This window comes from Podarcis filfolensis, assembly GCF_964270895.1.
Source record: "Podarcis filfolensis genome assembly, chromosome: 2".
Taxonomy (NCBI): Eukaryota; Metazoa; Chordata; class Lepidosauria; order Squamata; family Lacertidae; genus Podarcis; species Podarcis filfolensis.
The window spans coordinates 5199395-5224605 of NC_139605.1; the positions used below are offsets into that span (position 1 = coordinate 5199395).

A 25211-nucleotide genomic window follows, 5' to 3' on the forward strand; every position below is an offset into this window, starting at 1 on the left:
CACCAGATTAGTAGTCTACCGCTCTTAACCACTACACCACACTGGCAATGTGGCAATGAGTGGGGCAAGGTCATCCAGTGAGCATCTTGACTGGGTGTAGATTTGAACTCTGGTCTCCTGTGTCCTAATCTGACACTCCAACAACACTGGCTGACTCTCGTATCATTATAATAATAATAATTCATTATTTATACTGTGCCCATCTGGCTGGGTTTCACCGGCCACTCTGGGCGGCTCCCAGCAGAATATTAAAAACACAGTCAAACATTAAAAACAGAGCTTCCCTAAACAGAGCTGCCTTCCGATGTCTTCTAAAAGTCAGATAGTTTTTTATTTATTTGACATCTGGTGGGAGCACATCCCCTACATCTGCATTTTATGAGCTAAGAGTGACAGATGCAGTGGGTTATCATATCAATAAATCATCATCATATAGCCTCCAAAGCATGTGGGGGGAGGGCTGCTGTTACCTCCTATCCCAAGTCTGCACTGGAGTCCTCTGTGCTTCCACTTTTGATTGGGAACCTAAACTGTCTGTGAGTCTAAGACACACACACACACACACACACACACACACGAAAGAAACAGCTTGAAAACCAGCCCCTTCCCTTCCCGACCAACCAACCTCCTAATTCCTCCCTATTAGCCTCCTCTTTTTGAGTGACTTGTGGGGGCGTTGACCCTGCAGCCCGGGCTTCGAAGGGTTAAAGCGAACGCGACCCGCTTCCTAGAGAGGAAAGGAATGTGTGCGTGGGGGGGGGGGGCGAGTCCTCCAGAGCTAAGTCCCCTCCTCCCCCAAGCTCTTTCTTCCCTTGATGCGATTCCTTTGGAGCAGAAGCGAGCCGCTGGTTCTTTCGCGCGATCGCTGCCTCGGCGGCCCCTTCTGAGATCCGGTGAGCCCCCCACTGGCTTTGTGCATTTGGGGGGAAGGGGATCCCCAGGGGAGGAGGGTGCACAGGAGGGGCTGCAAGGTAGGACCGGGAAGAGGGGGCTTAGAAAACCCCCTGGGAAGCGGTGGGGAGGGCGGGCCAAGAGCTCAGCCCTGCCCACCCAGCCCAGCATCCTGCCCACCTGTCGTGGGTGTTCGAGCTGCGATTCCTACGTTGCATTTCAGGGGGTTGGGCTAGATGACCCCGGGGTCCCTTCCGACTCTACAATGCCATGATTCTGCGATGGAGAGCATGGGCGGGTTATTGGGGCTTTATCCCCATTTCGTTCAACCCATAGGGAGAGACAGGGCTGCAGATAGGGGGTTCACACGTACTGGGCAGGGTGGTGGTGATGGGCTTTTAGCTTTCTTTAAATATTTTGTTATTAAAAGAAAACACCCAGTATGCCAATCTGACATTTGCAAAGGAATAGGCAGAGGCAGCTGTCTAAGGCTTCTGCAGGAAGCAAGGTTGCTAAGCGTGCCTCGTTCTCTGTTGCTAAGCAGACGGGTATGTGGACTAGAGGGGGCTTCTTCTCAGAGAAAGAGCAGAAAAAGCTCCATTTTAGGGCTAGCCTGGTGCTGGACAGGGGAGGGTGGAGCCCACACAATTTTGTTCTTATATGCCTTTATAGTATAAAATGCAACTGTCTGAAATAAATGGGGAATTGGTGATGTTTCAATGCCCTGGTTCTCTTTCCCCCCATTGCTGGTGTGCTTTTAATTAGTAATTTATTTACTAATATACAGCAACCCTGAAACAAATTTATGAAACCCTTACTGCAGCTACAGCCAGTTAAATTTCCTATAGGCTCTGATTCTGTAATTAATATAGTAAGCCTTATTTATCCTAAATGCTTTCCCACTCAATAAATAAAAAAAAAGCAATCTAGTAAACAGGGAGAAGGTTTGGAGGTTTGGGAATCAAAATCAATCATAGCTGTGGTTCTCAAACTTTTTCCCACATGGACCACTTGAAAATCACTGAGGGTCTTGGTGGACTCCACTTAATGCTTTTTTCTGTCTGCTGCAACAACTGCAGTGAGCAGCTCTGAGTGCTGAATGATTTTAATTTGTATATCAATTGCTTCTTTCGTTCCTTTTTTAGTACATTGTATTACTGTACTCAAAGGCAATAAATTTCTGTAGAATTCAAATTGCAATGAAAGAAAATGCAAGATTTCCCCTCCTTTTGTAATCCTCAGAACTCTAGCCCAATGGTTGCCATTTATTTGACTCTGAATTGATTTTAGAATGAATTGATTTTAGAATTTATTTCAATTAAATGATTATGATTTTATGTAAACTGTAATATTTTTACTCTGGTTAGCCGCTCTGAGCCCGGCTTCTGCTGGGGAGGGCGGGATATAAATAAAATATTATTATTATTAGGTCCTCCAGTATCTTAAAACAGTCTGGTTCCTCAAGGGAAATCTTTCTGTTCTGACGGTGGGTTAATAAAACCATCTGGGAATGGCTTGATTTTTCAGGACTTGGTAGCATTTTCAGCTGGGGTGGAAGTGGGAAGAGTCTCTTGGGGTCAACTGGAGAGTCTTCCTTGGAACACAGATGAAACAAGATGGAAGAGGAACACTCGGTCGTTCTTGAAGACGGTGGAGGCCCATATACAATCCAGGTTGGGAGCAGTGGGGACTTCTGGGAAAGAACAATTCAGAAGATTCTGGAAGAGGAGGACACCCTCAGCTCATATTTACAGCTCCACTTTGGGCATTTCAACCACACAGAAGCCAAGGGGCCCAGAGAGATTTGCAGCCGACTCCACCGTCTTTGCTGCGAATGGCTGAAGCCAGAGCAACACACAAAGAATGAGCTGTTGGATCTGGTGGTCCTGGAGCAGTTCCTGGCTGTCCTTCCCCCGGAGATGGATAACTGGGTGAGGGGAAATGGAGCGGAGACCAGTTCCCAGGCAGTGGCCCTGGCCGAAGGTTTCCTCCTGAGTCAAGCAGAGGAAAAGAAGCAGGAAGAGCCGCAGGTGAGAGAGAGTTTCATCCTAGTACTTCCAGGGGCGTCAGAATCGGAAGTGGGGAAATCTTAAAACAGCCTGTAATTGAACCTTTTTTTTTAAAAAAAAAGAAATAACCCACAGCACCATGCCCCAGATTCCCCAAGACCTTTTGCCTCTGTTGTGCCTTTTCTAATCCTTCTCCCCACTGACTGACTTCAATCTCCTTGTCTTTTCAGATAAAAGGTCTTTTTGCCAAACCAACCACTGACCTCCCTGCAGCAGAGAGAGCTTCGTCAGACGCCAAGCAGTGTTTCCTGCGAAGGAGGAAGGTTCAGGGGAGCTGGGGAGTTGCAGCCTCATTCAGTAAGAATTAACTGCATCTCCCACGGGACGCTTTTATGTTCTCGTGAATCTTTCAGAGGGAGGCACCCTTTCCGTAGCCTTATCCACGGTTAAAAAATGAATCTATTTTCAATACTTGAGCACTTACACGAGTGCTTGGGTTTTGGCTGAGAACCCAAATAAGGAGAATTTCAGTTTCCCACAAATGAAACGTACAATGTGTAGAAGCATCCCAAATACAGCGGTACCTCTGGTTGCGAACGGGATCTGTTCCAGAGCCCTGTTTGCAACGTGAAAGGAACGCAACCCGCGTCTGCGCATCTGCGCTTGTGCAGGTCACGATTTGCTGCTTCTGCGTATATGTGTGACGTCATTTTGCGTGTCTGCGCATGCATGAGCGGCGAAACCCGGAAGTAACCCTTTCCAGTACATCTGGGTCGCCACGGGACGCAACCTGAAAATACGCAGCCTGAAGCAAAAGTAACAAGAGGTATGACTGTACAGTGGTACCTTGGTTCTCGAACTTAATCTGTTCTGGAAGTCCGTTCGATTCCCGAAACCATTTGAAAACCTAGGCCCGACTTCTGATTGGCTGCAGGACCTGCAGGAGCTTTCTGCACTCAAGCACAAGCCACGTCGGACTTTTGGCTTCCAAAAAACATTTGCAAACACTTACTTCCAGGTTTGCGGCATTCGGGAGCTGATTTGTTCAGCAGCTAAGCCGTTCGGAAACCAAGGTACGACTTAGTGCGATGGAGAGGATGACATTTTTGTAATGTCAACATGTACGTAAAACATGTGCCACTTAACCTCTACCTGGTTAGGAGCATTCAGAATATCTAGGATGGATGCGCCATTTTCTAATGCCAACTTGTACTTGGAGATGTGTCCTTCTGTAGGACAAGCAGTTGCTATTGGCTTCCCACCATTTTGTCTCTCACAGGTGATGAAATGAAACTGGCAAGAGCTTCTTGGCTGTCTCCTCTTTGTGGTGAAAGGGAAGCAGGAGCTGTGGAACCAGATCAGGTAAGGGGGAAGAAGGTTCATTGAGAGAAAGAGAGGCTGGGTGTCATCCTATTATTATTATTATTATTATTATTATTATTATTATTCTGCCCTGTACCCGAGGGTCTCAGGGTGGTTCACAAAATAAAATCAAGATATAAAATCACAAAATACCTACTAAAAATAAAAACCCAATAGCCCCCCAAAAAACACATTTTAAAAGGGCATAGGATGTAAATCGGATCAACCAAAGGCCTAGTTAAAAAGGAACGTTCTTGCCTGGCACTTAAGGTCTATAATGAAGGCATCAGGCGAGCCTCTCTAGGGAGAGCATTCCACAGACAGGGAGCCACTGCGGAGAAGGCCTTGTTCTCATGTTGCCACTCTCTGGATCTCTCGAGGGGGCACACGAAGGCTCTGTCGACTGCTCACCATCTTGGATCTGAACAAATGAATCTCATTTTCTTTGCATCTGTCAAAGCTGCCTACTGGAGGGGCTGCAGAGGCCACTTAAGAGTGGAAGTCAAAATTTTCCTTGTGTAGTCTTTTGGATTTTAGAAACACAAAATCATTTACAAGCTGCATAAAAGGGCAACTACCTCCCTGCCTTTCAGGGTCAAGCGTCTTTTGAGGATGTTGCTGTGTATTTCACCAAAAAGGGCCCCCATGAAGTTTGCAGCCGACTCCGCCACCTTTGCCGTCAGTGGCTGAAGCCAGAGGGTCACACCAAGACTCAGATCCTGGACCTGGTGATCCTGAAGCAGCTCTTGGCTGTCCTCCCTCCGGAGATGGAGAGCTGGGTAAGGGAATGTGGCGCAGAGACCACTTCCCAGGCGGTGGCCCTGGCCGAAGGTTTCCTCCTGAGCCGGGCAGAGGACAGGAAGCAGCAGGTGAGAGAGAATTTCATCCTGGCATTTCCAAAGGGCTCAGAAACAGGGGGGCGGGATTTTAAAGCCCTCTGTATTTGCCACACTTTTCCTGGATATCAACCACAAAGCAATGTCCTAAACTCGCCAAGGCCTTTTCCCTCTATCATGCCTTTCCTAATTCTGCTGCATGTTTACTGTCTTTGAAATACTCACTGGGCCAGATTGGTAATATCCTTGGTAATATCTCTACTTTTTTTTTACCCTTGGCCCTAATTCTTTAGATGCCCATATGGCATCTGTTCTGCTTGCAGAATTTTTCACAAAGGAATAATAAGTAAATTGACGTTCCATCAGATGTTTAAGTCTCCATAGATCTAGTAGGTTCATGTTTATGACCACATCAGAAAAGGAATGGGGTAATTTTCCTTCCTTTGTTTCAGTTTTATGTATTGTCCTGTCAAACTCTTAACAATGTTACTCCATTTAGATCTCCCATTAATATTATTTTGCCATTGTATTGTTCAAACATAAATTCCTCTAGTTTTTTTTTTAATCCAATTTTCTTTCATTGGGTGCATATATTCCTACGATTAACAAATGTTCCCCTTCCCAATTTCCACTGCTATTATTCTCTCCTCCTCATCCTTTAATCTTTGCTTAGGTTCCAATTTCTGGTTAATATACAAAACTACACCACTCCCCCCCCCCCTAATATCTGATGAAATGAATTCTTGGCCCAACCCTTTGTTTACCATTAAACATTTGTCTTGCCTCTAAAGGGGAGATCATTCCATCAGGCAAGCATAAATGTTTGTGCTGATGCAACAAACACCTTAGTTTTGCTTTGAATTTCACCCTCTTTTATTTCAGATAAGGAGTTTGTCTGCAGAAGCGACCAGAGAAAGTCCCCTGCAAAGTGGTAACAATCAGGAGAGTGATGGACATCCCATCTCATTGGGTAAATTTTATTAAATTGATCTACCTATATTGATTATGTAAGAAATTCATGGGATCCTTTTGTACTCCCTTAAATCTTTGAGGGGGGCAACACTTTCTCCTAGCGTTGTTTAATTGTGGGAAGACTGTTATCCCCAGCATTTTTCAAACTTCAAAAGATAGATGTATTTTAATTACTTGAGAACTTAAATCAGTCCTTGGATTTCTGGTGGCATCAGTGAGGGCCACTGACTTGGGATATAATAATAATAATTTATTATTTATACCCCACCCATCTGGCTGAATTTCCCCAGCCACTCTGGGCGACTCCTAACAGAATATTTAAAAAACGATAAAACATCAAACATTAAAAACTTCCCTAAACAGGGCTGCCTTCAGATGTTTCTTTCCTTGACATCTGATGGGAGGGCGTTCTACAGGGCCACCACCGAGAAGGCCCTCTTTCTGGTTCCCTGTAACTTCACTTCTTGCAGGGAGGGAACCATCCTTGGCGCTGAACGATGGGGGTGGAGACGCTCCTTCAGGTATACAGAACCGAGGCCGTTTAGGGCTTTAAAGGTCAACACCAACACTTTGAATTGTGCTCGGAAACATACTGGAAGCCAATATAGGTCTTTCAGGACCGATGTTTTATGGTCTCGGCAGCCGCTCCCAGTCACCAGTCTAGCTGCCGCATTCTGGATTAATTGTGGTTTCCGGGTCACCTTCGAAGAAGATAAGACAAATTCATGGATGATAAGGCTCTCATGGCTGCTAACCATGATGGCTATGCTCTGTCTTCGTGTCGGAGGCAGTATCCTTCTCAACACATGTTGCTGGAAGCCAAAGGAAGGAAGAGCTGATCTTGTGCTCAGATACTGCTTGGGGGTTTCCCAGGGCATCTGGTTGGCCACTGTAAGAACAGGATGCTGGACTAGATGGGCCATTGGCCTGATCCAGCAGGCTCTTCTTATGTTCTTAACAAGAGCCCTTTCTTACACTCTTAACATCCAAAATATACATGCTGGATGAAACGTTTTGTCATTCCAACATGTACTTGGATATGCATTGCTTAATGTCGGAGGCAAACTACTGGCTTCCTACCAACTTCATCTCTCGCAGGTGATGAAATGTCGCTGGCAAGACCTGCTTGGCCATCTCCTCTTGGCAACGGATGGGAAACGGCTGTTGTGAACCCAGATCAGGTAGGGGAACTCATCTCTAGGGGAACTTGGGCACCTCTGTCTTCTGCTCGTTTCCCTGGGCCTCAACAAACTGATCTCCTCGTTGCTCTGCAGGAGAATTCTCAGGAATCTTCTGGAGTTTGGTGGTCAATAATCTCTTACGTTCTCTATAAAGAGGCAACCGTTTCCTTTTCTTTCAGAAAGGAGAGCCGGCGTTGTGTAGTGGTTAAGAGCGGTAGTCTCGTAATCTGGGGAACCGGGTTTGCTTCCCCGCTCCTCCACATGCAGCTGCTGGGTGACCTTGGGCCGGTCACACTTCTCTGACGTCTCTCAGCCCCACTCACCTCACAGAGTGTTGTGGGGGAGGAAGGGAAAGGAGATTGTGAGCTGCTTTGAAACTCCTTAAGGGGAGTGAAATGCAGGATATCAAATCTGAACTCCTCCTCCTCCCCTTCTTCTTCTTCTTCTTCTTCTTCTTCTTCAGGGTCCTGTGTCCTTTGAGGAGGTGGCGGTGTATTTCACAGAGGAGGAATGGGCTCTGCTGGATCCTGACCAGAGGGCGCTGCATAACGAAGTCATGGAGGAGAATTATGGGATGGTAGTCTCTCTCAGTAAGGCTCCCAGTTTGTTTAGTTGAAGATTATATGATTTAGACTATATTATATAAGCAACTTAAATAACTTTACTAGATCCATAGCAGTCAGGGTTTAGGCCCAGCTATGGCCCAGCTTTGGTTGCCCTGTGTGATGATTTATGTCTGGAGAGAGACAGGGGGAATGTTTCCTCCATCTCTCATCAGCCTCTGATACCATCAACCATGGTATCCTTCTAGAGTGGTTGCCAGAGTGGGTTGCTCAGCTTTGCAGTGATTCCAGGTCTACTTGGATAGTCATTTCTAGAGGGTGATGCTAGGGGACTGCTATTTGGTCCCCTGGAGTCTTCCATGTGGGGTTCTATTTTATCCCCCATGCTGCTTAACATCCACATGAAACCTCTGAGTGTGCTTATCAGGGGTTTCGGAGTACATTGTCCACAATGTGCTCATGACACACAGTCCTACTTCCCCTTTACACCTGCAGATGAGGCAGTGGATGTCTTGTGCTGAGCCGTTGTCTTGCCTCGCTAATGAACTGGATGAGAACTGATAAGATGGAGCTCAATCCAGATAAGACTGAGGCATTGTTACTGGGAGAGGTTCCCTAGACTGGATGGGTGGGAGACAGCCTGCTCTTGATGGGGTTACGCACCCTCTGAAGACCCTCTGCGGGTACTTCTGAATCCATTGCTCTGAATCACAGGGCCTCTCCGCATTTTGATCACACTTCTATCCCAACATTGCTCCAAAGGGTTCAGAAAAGAATGCATGGGGTTGTTTGGTGGTTTGAGTTGAGCTACTTAAAGAGGATGATTGCTGAGTACAGTGGATGCTCAGGTTGCGAACGTGATCCGTGTGGGAGGCACATTCGCAACCTGCAGCATTCGCAACCTGCGTGTTGTGATTCGGCACTTCTGCGCATGTGCAAAGCATGATTTAGCGCTTCTGCACATGCGCAAGTGCCTAAACCCGGAAGTAACCCATTCTGGTACTCCTGGGTTCGGCGCGGTGCGCAATCCGAAATCACACAACCCGAAGCGTCTGTAACCTGAGGTATGACTGTACAATTCAGTGAACTTCATGTCTCAGCTGGGATCTGAATTTGGGTCTTTTGGATCTAATCCAATAATACATAGGACACTGGGTGTCAGTCAAGGTATTAACAGAGGCAGATAAACAGATGGGAAGATTTACCTCCCAGCTAAGACTTTTCCATTTTTGCATTCTTCCATTATTAAAAAAATTGTGTGTGGTTGTCAAGATTTGAGGTTCCATTGTCTTAAGAGTTCCATTTCTTCTTTGCAGTAGGTTATGAATGGAAAACTGAGAATCAGGGAGAACTACATGGGGTGTTTGCAGAAAGAGACACATGTATGAAGAGGGAGCAGCAGAGAAGGAAAACAGAGGGAGAGACGAGGAGAAATCATTCCCCTGCTTCTCAGGGCACTGACTCCAATGAAATCCCAGTCCAAGAAAAAACACAAAACAGAAGAGAAACAATTACATGTTTTGTATGTTGGAGAAGTTTCCATTCTAAATCTAAACTTAAAAGTCACTACAAAATCCACACAGGGGAGAAACCGCATAAATGCTTGGAGTGTGGAAAGAGCTTCTCTCAGAAGAGAAATCTGACAGCACACCACAGAATTCACACCGGAGAAAAACCATTTAATTGCTTGGAATGTGGAAAGGCCTTCCGTCGGAGGACACATCTCACTGCTCATCAGAGAATTCACACAGGAGAGAAGCTGTATAGGTGCTTGGAATGTGGAAAGACCTTTAACAGAAGCGGAAGCCTCACTACTCATCTAATAATTCACGCAGGGGGGGAAACATACAAAGGCTTGGATTGTGGAAAGAGCTTCTCTCAGAAGAGGAATCTCACTAACCATCACAGAATTCACCTGGGGGAGAAACCATACCAATGTTCGGAATGTGAAAAGCGCTTCTTCCAGAAGACACATCTCACTACTCATCAAAGAATTCACACAGGGGAGAAGCCATTTAAATGCTTGCAATGTGGAAAGAGCTTTTGTTGGAAGATCCATCTCACTTATCATCAAAGGATCCACACAAGGAAAACACCACATAAATGCTTGGAGTGCGGAAAGAACTTTTATCAGAATTCTCTCCTTGTTACCCATCAAAGGATCCATACAGGGGAGAAACCATTTAAATGCTTGGAGTGTGGAAAGAGCTTCTCTCAGAAGACAAATCTTGCTTCCCACCGCAGAACTCACACAGGGGAGAAACCATACAAATGTTCAGAATGTGGAAAGAGCTTTTGTCGAAGGACACATCTCACCACTCATCAAAGAACTCACACAGGGGAGAAACCATACAAATGTTTGGAATGTGGAAAGACCTTTAGTAGAAACAGAAGCCTAACACATCATCAAATAACTCACACAGGGGAGAAACCATACAAATGTTTGGAATGCGGAAAGAGCTTCTATTGGAAAATGCATCTTACTTATCATGAAAGAATTCACAGAAAGGATGCACCACATAAATGCTTGGAGTGTGGAAAGATCTTTTGTCAAAATTCTGACCTCGTAACCCATCAAAGGATCCATACAGGGGAGAAACCATTTAAATGCTTGGAATGCGGAAAGAGCTTCTGTCAGAAGATAAATCTCAGTAATCATCAAAGAATTCACACGGGGGAGAAACCCTTTAAGTGCTTAGAATGTGGAAAGACCTTTAGTACAGGCACAAACCTCACCACTCATCAAATAATTCATACATGGGAGAAACCATTTAAATGTTTGGAGTGTGGAATGGCCTTTAAGAGAAACAGAGGCCTCAGTATTCATCAAAGGATCCACACAGGGGAGAAGCCACATAAATGCATGGAGTGTGGAAAAAGCTTTCGCCATAGTTCTGCCCTTGTTAATCATCAGAGAATCCATACAGGAAAGAAACCATATAAATGCTTGGAGTGTGGAAAGAGTTTCTGTCAGAAGACACAGCTCACTGCTCATCAAAGAATTCACACAGGAGAGAAACCACATAAATGCATGGACTGTGGGAAGAACTTTTGTCGGAAGGAATCGCTTGCTGCTCATCAGAGAATTCACACCGGGGAGAAACCATTTAAGTGTTTGGTATGTGGAAAGAGCTTCACGCGGAAGATAAGTCTCGTTTCTCATAAAAAAATTCACGCAGGAGAGAAACCATAAATTCTTGGGAGTGTACAAAATGCTTCAGTAATAAGAGACTGCTTTTCAAAGAATTCACTCAGAAGGGGAGCTAGAGAAATTATCAGAATATGGAATGTGATTCTGTCACAGTTTAACTCCTATTTCAGATTCGAGTTGAGTTGGTGGGGGGTGGGACATGGCCTTGGCAGAATCCTGAGGGCCATTTGGAGATAAACACAGATTGGAAGACTGGATCTGTTGTAGAATGTGAGAAGCCTGATAGAATGGCCTGAGATATAAATCCATTTATCGGCAATAGCAGTAGTATTATGTTACAAACTTGTAAAAACAAAGTCAATTCTACAAAGCCTCTCTAGGGAGAGCATCCCACAAACGAGGAGCCACTGTTGAAAAGGCCTGGTCTCATGTTGCCACCCTCCAGACCTCTTGTGGAGGAGGGGCACACAAAGAAGGGCCTCAGACAATGATCGCAGGGTTCAGGCTGGTTCATACAGGGAAAAGTGGTCCTTGGGGTATTACGGTACTGGCCCATTTAAGGCTTTATAAGTCATAACCAGCACTTTGAATTAGGCCAAGAAACTAACTGGCAGCCAATGCAGTCGGGCCAAGATTGACATTATATGCTCAAACCGTTTTGCCCTGGTGAGCAACCTGGCCGCTCAATTCTGCACCAGCTCAAGTTTCCGAACCATTTTCAGAGGCAGCCCCATCTATAACACACTGCGGTAATCTAACCTAGAGGTTACCAGAGCCTAGACTAAAGGTGTTAGGCTATCCCTGTCCAGATAGGGGCACAGCTGGGCCACCCACTGAAGCTGATGGAAGATACTCCACCTCAAATGACAGCTTTTCTACAAAGCAGTCTCCGTATAAGCCAAACCAGGCCCTGGGATCATCATCTGAGGCCCAATTCAAAGTGCTGGTTATGACTTACAGAGCCCTTAAATGGCTCAGGGTCATAATAACCCCAAGGATCGTTTCTCCGTCTATGAGCCAGCCTGAACCCTATGGTCATCGTCTGAGGCCCTTCTTCATATGCCCTCTCCACTAGAGGTCTGGATAGTGGCATCATGATAGTAGGCCTTTTCTCCAGTGGTTCCCTGTTTGTGGAATGCTCTCTCTGAGGAGACCTGCCTGGCACCTTCGTTAAATATCCTTAGGCACCAAGCAAAAACATTCCTGTTCACCCAGACCTGTGGCTGATTAAACGATCTGTTCTATGGCCTTTTAAATGTATTGGGGTGGTGGTGGTTATTGTGTTGTTGTTGTTTGTTTAATAAATAAAGATAATAATTAGTTGAAGTATTTTACAAATCAGTTCACAGTTTTGAGGCGTTTCGAAACGGTACAGATAAAATACAAAATATACAAATTGTAGACTGGAGGTTATCCAGCCCTTCAGTAAGGGAATGAACAAGGGCATTGGATTTCCAAAGCCACAGTGCTGGCATCCGCCTGTCTCAGGAAACAATGGAGGAGTACGCCTTTTGGGATGAAGTCAAGCTGGCGGAAGACTGCAGCGCTTGCTGTGGCTGTAGAGCTCGATGCAGAAGAGACATGTTTTGTTGCAGCTGGGGCAGATGAAGGTATCCAGTCCAGTTTGGTGCTTGTGGTACTCTCAGCAGTGCCCACATCAGCAAAGTGAAGTTGCCAGGTATGGGACCAGAGGATCCCTCGGTAGTTGCCCCAAACCACCCAATATCTAAGCCAGTATTGCCTGCTTTGACTGGTAGCATCTCCAAGGCCTCGTGCCCAGCACATCCAAACGCTTTCCCCAACATCCTAACTGGAGAAGTCAGGGAGTCACCTTAGGACCTGCTGCCTGAAAATGACAAGGACTCCTTATTTTATCATGTCGGTATCCTGCCATTGCTCTGGAAGAGGGTGGCAAGTGGTGGTTCTGTGGTTCTTCTGCAGAGCAACCTTATGAGGTAGGCTAGGCTGGGAGTGAGTGAGTGATTGCCCAAGTCTACCCAGTAAGCTTCATGTGTGAGCTGAGAGCCGAACTCGGATCTCCAGGGACCCAACGCAACAGTTCACAGCAGAGGTGCCCAAACTTTCTACTCCCAGGGTCCACTTGAGATGGCTGAAAATTACTGAGGCCCACCAGTCACAAAATGGCGGCAGATAGAGGCAGTTTTGGCATAATTTTTGAATCTGTTCCACTTTGGCTTCAGGCCTAGTCATGATACGGAAACTGCTTTGGTTGCCCCGTTGACATTTATCAGAAGTTGATTCCAGTATTCTTCTGGAGTGTCTCAGGGAGGTGGGCTTTTAGGGCACTGTGGTTCTGTTCCTATCTCTGGGGCTATTTCCAGAAAGTGGTTATGGCACCTTTCTGGTCAGTGCAATGGGAGTGTCTCACAGGGCTCCATCCTGGCCTCCAACTATAAGAAGCCTCTTGGAGATATTATCTATATGCAAGTGACTCAAAGCTTTAGCTCTCTGTTGCATCTGAATCAGGAGAGGCAGCTGAAGTGTTAGACCAGTGCTTGGGGGCAGTAATGCGATGGATGTCCTGCTTGGACTGGTAGCTACAATCCCCCACCGTCCCACAAAAGAGAACCTTAGAATTGTAGAGTTGGAAGAGACCCAAAGGATCATCTACTCTAAACCCTTCAATGCTTCAATGAATCACAGCCATAGAATCCCTGACACCATCTTTAGGATCTACAGTGGCTCCCAGTATGTTTCCGAGCACAATTGTTGGTGCTGGCCTTGAAAGCTCTAAATGGCCTCAGCCCTGAAACCTGAAAGAGCATCTCCACCCCAATCGTTCTGCCTGGACACCGAGGTCCTCCTTTGAGGGTATTCTGGCAGTTCCCTCACTGAGAGAAGTGAGGTTACAGGGAACCAGGCAGAGGGTCTTCTCAGTGGTGGCAGTGCCCTGTGGAACTCCCTCCCATCAGATGTCAAGGAGATAGAGCTGCACAACTTTTACAAGATATCTGAAGGCAGCCCTGTATTGGGAAGCTTATTAGTGTTTAATGTTTTATATGCTTTTATATATGTTGGAAGCGGGGTCCAGAGTGTCTGGGGAAACCCAGTCTAGATGGGCAGGGTACTATTATTATAATTATTATTTTGATTGATTGATTGATTGATTGATAACCACTAGGTTAAATTGCTAAAGGGCTGGAGATATATATGGATATAGAGATATAGATATTGATATATTGTGTGTGTAGACCAAATTACATTCTCTCTCTCACACACCCATATAGTTGTGACTAATTTGGTTTTTAATTCTGTGTTTTACATTTTTCTGACGTAGCCTGGGACCACGTGGTGAAGAGCGGGTAACAAAAACAACAATAATTAAGGCACCCAACTCGAGGTGAGGTTGGAGTGGGCCTTCTACCTCGTTTATTTACACATTATACGTTTCTAGGCAGCTGTTTCATAAAATATTTCAAGAGTAAGAGGCTAGACTAGACTGGTCCACCAGCCGGGCTCTTCGCCTGCGTCCCACAGGGATCCTGCAGCGTGGTCTCCTAAGGGTTAAAATGAGCTCAGCTGGATTCCTAGAGAGGAAGGTAAAAGGCGGGGGACGGGGCGGTCAGTCCTCCAGAGCGAAGGCCCCTCCCACCCAACTCTCCTTCCTGCCGGGACTTTCCCCCTGGAGGGACGTGCCTTGGCCGCCCTTCCTCCCAAGCGCAGCGTCGGTGGCTCCTCGCGGGATCCGGTGAGCCCCCTTCCTCGCCCTAGAGGCTCCAGTTTGTGGGTCTGAGTCTGCAGGGCTGAAAGGCGGATGGGGGGCGGGGACGACAAGAGGCAAGGCAGGAAAATACCACGGGAAGGGAAGGGAGATGCCCAGGTGACAACTGTTTAAAAAGGGAAGGGGTACCAAAGGAAGAGCAAACCTATTTCAGCCCATGGCTGAAGATGCTTGTGCATCTTCCTGGGTGTTGGGTGTGTGCACTGGAGAAGCTCAATCAAGCTCATCGCAGGAAGCAGCTGTTTAGCAGAAAATAAATAATAATAATACAGTGGTACCTCGGGTTAAGTACTTAATTCAGTAACCTGAAACTGTTCTTAACCTGAAACACCACTTTAGCTAATGGGGCCTCCTGCTGCCACCGCGCCGCTGCTGCGCAATTTCTGTTCTCATCCTGAAGCAAAGTTCTTAACCTGAGGTACTATTCCTGGGTTAGCGGAGTCTGTAACCTGAAGCGTATGTAACCCCAGGTACCACTGTAATAATATTTATATGCCACCCATCTGACTGGGTTAACCCAGCCGCTTTGGGCAGCTTCCCACAAATTAAAACACAGCACAAATTGTCTTTCTTAGCCCAACACCAACGCTTTATAGGTAAAGGTACCCCTGACCGTTAGGTCCAGTCACGGACGACTCTGGGATTGTGGCGCTCATCTCACTCTATAGGCTGAGGGAGCTGGCATTTGTCTGCAGACAGCTTCTGGGTCATGTGGCCAGCATGACTAAGCCGCCTCTGGCGAACCAGAGCAGCGCACGGAAACACCGTTTACCTTCCCGCTGGAGCGGTACCTATTTATCTGCTTGCACTTTGACATGCTTTTGAACTGCTAGGTGGGCAGTCTACTAGCCCAACACCAACGCTTTATACACACACTTATTTATTTACAAGATGTTACGAGCAGCTTTCCCTCTCTGAGCCCGGACGGTTTCTTTGTTTACGAAGCCCTTGCTGTGCCAAAGTCCACAAGGCAAGAGTTCTCTTGCAATGGAGTCCTGTGACTCTTCCTCAAAGGTGTTAGTTCCAATGCTTCTCTCCAGAGTGCTCTATGCTCTCTTCCCTTTCCCACTCTGAATGCTGTAACCTGAGCCCCTTACCTACCCAGCCTGACTGTGCCAGTTCTGTCCAGCAACACTGCCAAGGCAGTCACAAAGTGCCTTGCAGCTGCATCGTGGAGAATTAGCTCTTGAGTGGCTTTCCTTAACGTGCACGGGTTTCCTGCGTGTATGTTTTCTTCAGCTCCTCCTTTTATCTTCACAAGAGTCCCATGGGGTAGGCTTCACTAATGTAGCGTATGTACATAACCAACAGTTTCTTGTCTGTGTCAGGGACTGGAGTGTCTTTCCTCTCCTCTGCAAAGCCAGGAGGCCCCTGATTCGTGGGGCTTGGAGGATTTGAAGCAGGTGAGTTGATGCTTAGAAGTGAACTATCAACTGGACTTTGATTTCAAATAGAACACCCCACCACCGAAATAGAGAGAGAGAAAGAGAATTCATTAGTTACACAACCGCACAAGGTCACTTACAGACATGGAAACCCCTGAAGTGTAAAGGGGATCTTTTCACAATGGGCATTACTGAAAAATTGTGCCCTTTTAATCAAAGGCAGGAGAGAGAGGCTGATTCAAAGGAAGCAAACTGCTTTTATGAAGAGAATTGAAAACAGTACATTAAAAGTCAACAAACAGTTGCAGACATTTGGTTACAGGCTGAAAATGGAGCCTGTAAACTCTAGCAGAGAACAGTCCTAGCCAGTGATACTTGAAATAAATTTAGGAGCGCAACTGGATAGAAATGTGGTGTGTTTTTCTCCACCGATGATACAGACAAAGAAAGGGAAAGAGAGAGAGGTGGACAAAACCCTGGTCTAGTTAGGGAAATATTGGGCCAGAGATATTGCAGTGAATGAGAGGAATAGAATATTCACATTGGAGAAGCAGTGTACTAGATCTCAGATACAGGGAAGCAATATGATTTTGTTTCCAGTAAACAATTGGAATATTTCTAAATGAATGTTAATATTTACAAGTAAATATTAAAGTAATCAACTAAGATTCATTCAGCAGAATGGCAGCTTTAATTCAAAACTTTTGCTAGGTAAGAAATAAAACCAGCAGGAAACAATAAAACAACATTCATCCCAATAATATTAAAGTCCCAACAACAAGAGATGACTAAAACCATTAAACCTACAAGCACAACTCGAAGGTCAGAGTGTTTTCTTTCTATAAGGGTGGTGAAATATATTCTGTAGGTGTTAGGCTGAGAGTTGTGAAATGCCACGGGTTTTGTAGTATACTGAAGCTTGCGCGGTAATAAATTTGATAACCTTTAGGATACCAAAATCATTATTTTGTGCTACCTTACTTCATGTGTTCCTTCCTGGAGGAAGGATGGTCCCTCAGCTCCTTAATCCAACCTTGTATCTCCGCTTTTCAGGAGTCTATAGCCCAGCTGGAGGCATCTTTGGAACAGTAAGAAAGATGGAAGACCAAGACTCAGCCGGCCTGGATGGGGAGAAGACCTTCAGCTCAGATGTGCGGCGCCAGCAATTCAGAAAGTTCTGCTATCATGAGGCCGAGGGACCCCGAGAGGTTTGCAGCCAACTCCACCACCTTTGCCATGAGTGGCTGAAGCCAGAGCGATGCACAAAGACTCAGATCCTGGACCTGGTGATCCTGGAGCAGTTCCTGACCGTCCTTCCCTCAGAGATGGAGAGCTGGGTCAGGGAATGTGGAGCGGAGACCAGTTCCCAGGCGGTGGCCCTGGCTGAAGGTTTCCTCCTGAGTTGGGCAGAGAACAAGAAGCAGGCAGAGCAGCAGGTGAGAGAGGGTTTCATCCTGCTACTTCCAAGGGGCCCAGAATGTGAATCAATCACTTCCTGGAAATCATCCGCGGAGCAATGTCCCAAACTCCTCTTGACCTTTTGCCCTTTTCTCTGATTTTCTGCCCATTCACTGTCTTTGATATCTTCATTGTTGTTTCAGGTAAAGGGTCTCTTTGCAGAGGTGGCAGCTAATTTCCCTGAGAGAGAGAGTTCTTCACTGGATTTGAAAGAGTGCTTCCTGCTAAGGCAAAACGTTCTGGAGAGCAGTGGCCGTGCTGCATTACTCAGTAAGAATGAACCTGAACTTCCTGAAATGTATGGGATCTTCTTAGTTTTCCCAAAACTTTCAGGGGAAGATGCTTCCCCCCATCATTTTCCAAAGATTAAAAACGAGTGGATTTCAGTATTTGAGGCCTCAAGCCGTGAGAACAAAATAATAATAATAATAATAATAATAATAATAATAATAATAATATAATGTTTTAATTGTATCTTTCCCATCTGTCTGGGTTTCCCCAGCCACACTGGGCAGCTTGCAAAATATAAAACACAGCCAAACATCAAACATTAAAAAACTAGATATCCTATGCCAGCAACAAACAAACCAATAAATCAATAAAGCCAACAATAAACAATTTACAGTTATACCCAAATTTAAGAAACTGCCAACCTCAACTAAACATTTAACCAACACCAACCCAACAAAAATGAAACAGAGGAACCAAAATTAGAACTGTTTAAAACATACAAATACATTTAATTAGCCAGTTGCCCCAACCCAAGAGTTGTTCCAGCTATGTCCTTCCAGCCTCCCAGGAGCCTTTTAGCTGTTCAGGGTGAGTGTGGGCCCGGTCCCCTAGGCCAGGTGGAATTGGGCCTTGCATTTTCATATATTATGTTAAGATAGCCAGTGTTAATGTTAATTAGATGATGTCAAGGTAGATAAAAAAATAAGTACAATGGAGGAGACATTTTGTAAAGTCAGTGTGTCCTACCCTGATACATGTCACTTAGCCCCTGAGACAAGCACGTGCTACTTCCTTCCCACCATCTTTGTCTCTCAGGTGAAGAAATACTGGTGGCAAGACCTGCTCAGCCGTCTCCTGTTCGCAACAGACAGGAAGCAGTTGCTGTGGCACCAGATCAGGTAGGGGGAAGGGTCATTGTGGGGCGAGACGTTAGGGGGCAGCCTGGGTTCCTCTGTCTTCTGCTCACCTCTGTAGGCCAATGTAAACTTCTTTCTTTGAGTTTGTCCAACTGCCCGCTAGGGAGGCTGCGGGTGCCACTCAAGAAGGTTTAAGTTCTGCAGGATAATACTCAAGTCATATTACTTTGAGGCGTATTCTGGATTTTGCTGGTAAATAACATAAAGATAAGGGACACGGGTGCGCTGTGGGTTAAACTACAGAGCCTAGGACTTGCCGATCAGAAGGTTGGTGGTTTGAATCCCCATGACGGGGTGAGCTCCCATTGCTCGGTCCCTGCTCCTGTCAACCTAGCAGTTCGAAAACACGGCAAAGTGCAAGTAGATAAATAGGTACCGCTCTGGCGGGAAGGCAAACGGCGTTTCCATGTGCTGCTCTGGTTCTCCAGAAGCGGCTTAGTCATGCTGGCCACATGACCCGGAAAAATTGTCTGCGGACAAACATCGGCTCCCTCAGCAAATTAAGCGAGATGAGCGCCGCAACCCCAGAAACAACTGGACCTAATGGTCAGGGGTCCCTTTACCTTTACCTTTAAAATAAAGATTACCTACAACAAGGCAACTATTTCCTTTTCTCTCAGGGTCCCGTGTTGTTTGAGGAGGTTGCTGTGGATTTCACAGAGGAGGAGTGGGCTCTGCTGGATGCTGACCAAAGGGCACTGCATAAAATAGTCATGGAGGAGAATTGTAGGAATGCTTTCTCTCTTGGTAAGGTTCCTTGTTTTCAGAGTTGATGAGAATAGCATTTAGAGCCTAAAATAATGGGCCGGTTTGCACATTTCCTCTATTTTAGCAGCTCAGTTCCCTTTCTTCCAGTCTATGTCGCGAATTCTTTGCGGTGCTTTAGCAGAAATGCTCAGAGTTCCAGGTTCGTAAGTGCAGTATATTTATTGTGAGTTATATATACAAAAAAGGGACACGGGTGGCGCTGTGGGTTAAACCACAGAGCCTAGGACTTGTCGATCAGAAGGTTGGCAGTTCGAATCCCCATGACGGGGTGAGCTCCCGTTGCTCGGTCCCTGCTCCTGCCAGCCTAGCAGTTTGAAAGCACATCAAAAGTGCAAGTAGATAAATAGGTACCACTCCGGCGGGAAGGTAAACAGTGTTTCCGTGCGCTGCTCTGGTTCGCCAGAAGTGGCTTAGTCATGCTGGCCACATGACCCGGAAGCTGTACGCCGGCTCCCTCGGCCAATAAAGCGAGATGAGCGCCGCAACCCCAGAGTCTGCCACGACTGGACCTAATGGTCAGGGGTCCCTTTACCTTTATATATACAAATATCTATACCTTTATATATACAAATATCTACAGGCTATAATACACGAGCAGTTCATACAGTCAAACAGAGTACCTGGCTGCACCTTAAGGCAAATAGAAAGACTCTCTCTCTCTCTCTGACCACGCTCCTCTTACACCACCACCCTTACTGCTGGACAGGTTTCCCTTTTAAACCGATGACAGCCAATCAACTGTCAGCACATTACTGCTGAGTCATTCTGACCCAGCACTTCCATAGAAAGTATTGCAGGCTGACTGCATCAGCCAGTTGCATCAGCTAGCAACCTCAAGCCTGCAGTCTTACTATCTCACACAGCATTCTGTGGATCCCATCAGTCTAGAAGGTTTTCTCTATTTTGACTGCTTAATTTCCATTTAACGAAAAACCACAAGGAGGCAAAATGGTAAAACGGCAACAAAATGTATATAACAGCAAGCTGTAAGACACATCAAGAGTTGCAATGAGTGCAAATAGAGATAGAAGCCATTGTAGAAGAAAGACACCTGCCATAGCCTACCTAACACCACCTAACCTAGTTTTGTCTGCTGTGGCGCAGAATCTCTCCAATGTGTGAAGCTCAGGTCACTGATGGGCTCGTTCCAAGATCCTTTAACTGTAGAATTCAATGATTGAACTACAGTCGTACCTCGGAAGTCGTACGCAATCCATTCCAGAAGTCCATTTGACTTCTGAAACATTAGGAAAGCAAAGCACAATTGGAAGCCCCCTCAGATGTTCAGATTCCAAAAGAATGTTCGAAAACCAGAACACTTCCGGTTTTTGATCATTCGGGAGCTAGAACGTTAGACTCCCAGGGTGTTCGGGAGCTGAGATACGACTGTAATGAGCTGCTGCCAAAAGAGAATACATGTGATTGTTCCATGGTTTGCCCATCCCATAACCCTGTGAGTTAGCCTAGTCTGAGAGAGAGTGGCTGCCTGAGATCCCGCAGGGAGTTTCATGTCTGAGCTGACAGTTTTGTTCCGGTCTCCATGGATCCAATAGAATAGAGTATAGAACTCTGGCTGGCAGTTATGGTGTTAAAAGTGGCAGATAAATGGATGATAAGACCTGCTTTGCAGCTAAGATCTTTCCATTCCTCCATTATCACAAGCTTTATGTGTCACTGCCAGTTAGTTTTGGAACTCCATTTGTACCTCAGGTTCTGAACAGTTTCTTCTCTTCTTTGTGACAGGACATGAATGGAAAACCAAAAATGAGGGAGAACCAGATGGGGTGTTTGCAGAATGGGACACATGTATACAGAGAGAAGCTCAGAGAAGGAAACCTGAAGGGGAAGAAAAGGGGAGGAATAAGTCCCCTTCTTCTCATGGCAGCGTGAGCCATCAAATCCCAGTCCAAGAAAATACGCAAAAGAGAAAAGAAGCAAGTACGGGCTTTGTATATTGGAGAGGTTTCCCTTCTAAATCAAAACTGAAAACTCATTGCAAAATCCACACAGATGAAAAACAATTTAAATGCCTGGAATGTGGAAAGAGATTTTCACAAAAGACACATCTCTCTATTCACCAAAGAGTTCACACAGGGGAGAAACTGTTCAGATGCTTGCAGACTGGAAAGAGATTCCGTCAGAAGACTGCTCATCAAAGAACTCACGCAGGGGAGAAAGCATATAAATGTTTAGTGTGCGGAAAGAGCTTTCACCAAAATTATGTCCTTTTTACTCATCAGAGGATCCATACAGGGGAGAAACCTTTTAAGTGCTTAGCCTGTGGAAAGAGCTTCTCGCAGAAGATACACCTCACTACTCATCAAAGAACCCACACTGGAGAGAAACCATATAACTGCTTGGAGTGTGGAAAGAGCTTCACTCGGAAGACGAATCTCACGTCACATCAAAGAATTCACACAGGGGAGAAGCCATATAAATGCTTGGAGTGTGGAACAAGCTTTCGTAACACTTCTACCCTTGTTAATCATCACAGGATCCATAAAGGGGAGAAAGCGTTTAAATGCTTGGAGTGTGGAAAGAGCTTCCGTCAGAAGAAAAATCTTTCTGCTCATCAAAGACTTTACACCGGGCAGAAAGCATATAAATGCTCAGAGTGTGGAAAGAGCTTTCATCGAAATTCTGCCCTTGTTACCCATCAGAAGATCCATGTAGGGGAGAAATTGTTCAGATGCTTGGAGTGTGGAAGCAGCTTCTTAAGGAAGACACATCTCACTACTCATCAGAGAATTCACACTGGGGAGAAACCGCATACATGCTTGGAGTGTGGAAAGAGCTTTTCACAGAAGATCCATCTCACCACTCACCAAATAATTCACACTGGGGAGAAGCCGTATAAATGCTTGCAGTGTGGGAGGAGCTTCACTCGCAAGTCAAATCTTACTTCCCATCAAATAATTCACACACGGGAGAAGCCTTTTAAATGATTGGAGTTTGGAAAGTGTAGAAGCAGTCTGAATATGGAATGTGAGTCTGAGACAGCTGAACTCCGCTTTCAGATTAGAGCTAAAGTGGCAAGGAATGGGGGATGGGGCATGGCTTGAGTAGAGTCCTGAGGGCAGAAGTGGTCCTACTTCAGGTGGCAGAAGCCCCCCCCCCCCCAAGTTGGAACACCCAAGGCTGCCCCACTTGCCCTGCTGCTTCTGCCAGCGGTGTAAAGCACCGTCACTTGTGGCGTTGATTTTGAGCTCTCAACCCAAAATGGCACAATCATATCTGTAATCAGCACCAGTGGCAGTGATGCTTCTCTGCCAACATCAGAAGAAATTATTATTATTATTATTATTATTATTATTATTATTATTATTATATTATTATTATTATTATTATTATTATTATTATTATTATTATTATTATTTATACCCCACCCATCTGGCTGGCTTTTCCCAGCCACTCTGGGCGACTCCCAACAGAATATTAAAAACATGATAAAACATCAAACATTAAAAACTTGCGGGCGCCACCACCAAGAAGGCCCTCTGCCTGGTAGTATATCCTGTTTCTTAGGAAATGCTGTTTTCATGTGTTTCCCCCCAAATCTGCTTCCGCTGAGCATACTCCTAGAAGGATTTTAACTAGTCCGGACAGGAAGAAGCTGAACAGAATTAGAATCCAGTCCTCACCCGCTCCCTGGTACCACTCCCAGAAAGCCTGCTTTAAGAAACATACATTGGCTTCCTCTTTTAAAAGTGTGACAACACTGGTAAAAAGGATTGTGTGATTTCCTCTGGGTTGCCAGGTCAAATGGAATTAGGACGCACCTTAAGTCCTCCCCTGTCTGGCTCTGCCATATCACACGGGTATATCTGAATTATGTGACATAGTCAAGTGAGCCAGAGATGCTCTATGTCCACATCAAAACTCGCCCATCCTGGTGGGTCTTAGGTTAGGGCTGCACCCTGAGCTACTAATTCTCGGCCTAGCCTACCTCACAGGGTTGTTGTAAATATTAAAAAGGCACAGGGAATACAATGTACACAACCTTGACCTCCTGGGAGAAAAGCAAAATAGAACGATACAAAAACTCTAAATGTGCACTTTCAGGCACAGAGAAAACATTTAGTCCAGCCTGATAAATAAAAGAACTATCCTTGTGTTAAAGTTCAGTCATGGGGCAGGATTGTGTGTGCCCTTTTGTAATATGCATATTTCCTTGATAGCTGTTTGGTTAATTGATTTTATTTCTCACCAATATTGTTTTCCATCTATAAATTGTTCTCTGGTATGTCACTCATACATTCCTTATATTTCAGCTGTTGCTGAGCTTGCATATTTTCACCAGTTTTGAGCTTTGATATAAATAAATCTGTCCAATTTCTTTTATTGTTGTCCAGACTCTGCTTCTCTTTCCTTGCTGTTTTTTTTTCTTTGAAAAAAAGATTTTATGCAGAAACAAGGCAAATGTAAAAAGCACTAATAGTCAAACTACAAAAATAGAGACTGCAGAGCTTTCCAGCGTTCCGCAGGTGTCTCTGGTGTCTGAACACGAACATGAAATTTATTACGGTCAGAGACCAGCTTGAGAAACACAAATGGAACTACAATCCCAATAGCAAAACAAACATTTAAAACAATATACAACAATGGATTTTAAGTTTAAAAGTGTGATAGACATACAAACACATAAAAACTTTAAAATAGACTACCTTAGAGAAAAGACCCAAAGTCACCCGTGGATCCGGGTTTGGGAATTTTCTTAACTCTGGTGTCTGTATTGTCAGTGGGTCTTGTGTCCATCTTAGAAATCTATGCCACCAGATGGCAAAAATCGCCTTCATGGTTACAACTTGTGACCAAACCATCTTCTGCCACTCACTCATTTAGGCTGCCCGCTTTCTTGGATTTCCAGTTTTCTGGAATGACCAAGTCAGGCATACTCTTTTTTTACTTCAACTCTTCTCTTCCAAGACCTGTGTGTGTGTGTGGTTTGTGTGTGCAGCTCCCCCTAAATCAAGTAAATAAATAAAAATGCTAACTAGAAGTAGAAATTGTGGAAGGATTTTGAGAGTTTTTTTCTGAGCACTTGGGGGTCAAAAGAAAATAATTTAAAACAACTGATGGCCATCTGTCATCAATAGGAGTATAGCATCTAGATCAAGGGAAGTAATAGTGCCACTGTATTCTGCTCTGGTCAGACCTCACCTGGAGTACTGTGTCCAGTTCTGGGCACCACAGTTCAAGAAGGACACCGACAAACTGGAACGTGTCCAGAGGAGGGCAACCAAAATGGTCAAAGGCCTGGAAACGATGCCTTATGAGGAACGGCTAAGGGAGCTGGGCATGTTTAGCCTGGAGAAGAGGAGGTTAAGGGGCGATATGATAGCCATGTTCAAATATATAAAAGGATGTCACATAGAGGAGGGAGAAAGGTTGTTTTCTGCTGCTCCAGAGAAGCGGACACGGAGCAATGGCTCCAAACTACAAGAAAGAAGATTCCACCTAAACATTAGGAAGAACTTCCTGACAGTAAGAGCTGTTCGACAGTGGAATTTGCTGCCAAGGAGTGTGGTGGAGTCTCCTTCTTTGGAGGTCTTTAAGCAGAGGCTTGACAACCATATGTCAGGAGTGCTCTGATGGTGTTTCCTGCTTGGCAGGGGGTTGGACTCGATGGCCCTTGTGGTCTCTTCCAACTCTATGATTCTATGATTCTTTAATTGAGATTCCTGCATTGCATGGGGTTGGACTAGATGACCCTCGGGGTCCCTTACAACTCCACAATTCTATGAA

General features: G+C 45.4%; 3 protein-coding genes across 8 annotated transcripts in view; all 3 read left to right on the forward strand.

The window, feature by feature from the left end:
* Positions 1-25211, forward strand: part of LOC310756634 (uncharacterized protein) — an 820367-nt gene that overhangs the window by 108867 nt on the left and 686289 nt on the right. The window lies entirely within an intron of this gene.
* LOC310756456 (uncharacterized protein) lies at positions 628-12288 on the forward strand. Of its 4 annotated transcripts, none has more exons than XR_014544885.1 (10): positions 628-893; positions 2419-2921; positions 3131-3257; positions 4180-4262; positions 4856-5131; positions 5981-6068; positions 7169-7251; positions 7715-7841; positions 9134-11442; positions 11987-12288. XR_014544885.1 is itself a non-coding variant. In XM_083600578.1 (9 exons), exons 2-9 carry the CDS (start codon positions 2508-2510, stop codon positions 11005-11007), a joined length of 3072 nt encoding a protein of 1023 aa, XP_083456704.1. In that variant the 5' UTR covers positions 628-893; positions 2419-2507; the 3' UTR covers positions 11008-12288. The 4 variants fall into 4 exon arrangements, 2 of the variants coding, with proteins under 2 accessions (XP_083456704.1, XP_083456703.1); XR_014544886.1 differs by having other exon boundaries at positions 629-893; positions 9131-11442; XM_083600578.1 differs by having other exon boundaries at positions 9134-12288.
* On the forward strand, positions 14593-23805 carry LOC310756703 (uncharacterized protein). Its single transcript, XM_083601304.1, has 6 exons — positions 14593-14674; positions 17146-17528; positions 17694-17820; positions 18598-18680; positions 19319-19445; positions 21210-23805. Exons 2-6 carry the CDS (start codon positions 17190-17192, stop codon positions 22409-22411), a joined length of 1878 nt encoding a protein of 625 aa, XP_083457430.1. The 5' UTR covers positions 14593-14674; positions 17146-17189; the 3' UTR covers positions 22412-23805.

Excerpts from the sequence above, each read along its gene's own strand:
- LOC310756456 (XM_083600577.1), top strand. The coding sequence starts at position 2,508 with ATGGAAGAGGAACACTCGGTCGTTCTTGAAGACGGTGGAGGCCCATAT. Across the intron at positions 3,258-4,179 it reads GGGAGTTGCAGCCTCATTCA|GTGATGAAATGAAACTGGCA; the intron begins GTAAGAATTAAC and ends TGTCTCTCACAG. Across the intron at positions 5,132-5,980 it reads CAGAGGACAGGAAGCAGCAG|ATAAGGAGTTTGTCTGCAGA; the intron begins GTGAGAGAGAAT and ends CTTTTATTTCAG.
- LOC310756703 (XM_083601304.1), top strand. The coding sequence starts at position 17,190 with ATGGAAGACCAAGACTCAGCCGGCCTGGATGGGGAGAAGACCTTCAGC. Across the intron at positions 17,821-18,597 it reads TGGCCGTGCTGCATTACTCA|GTGAAGAAATACTGGTGGCA; the intron begins GTAAGAATGAAC and ends TTTGTCTCTCAG. Across the intron at positions 18,681-19,318 it reads TTGCTGTGGCACCAGATCAG|GGTCCCGTGTTGTTTGAGGA; the intron begins GTAGGGGGAAGG and ends CTTTTCTCTCAG.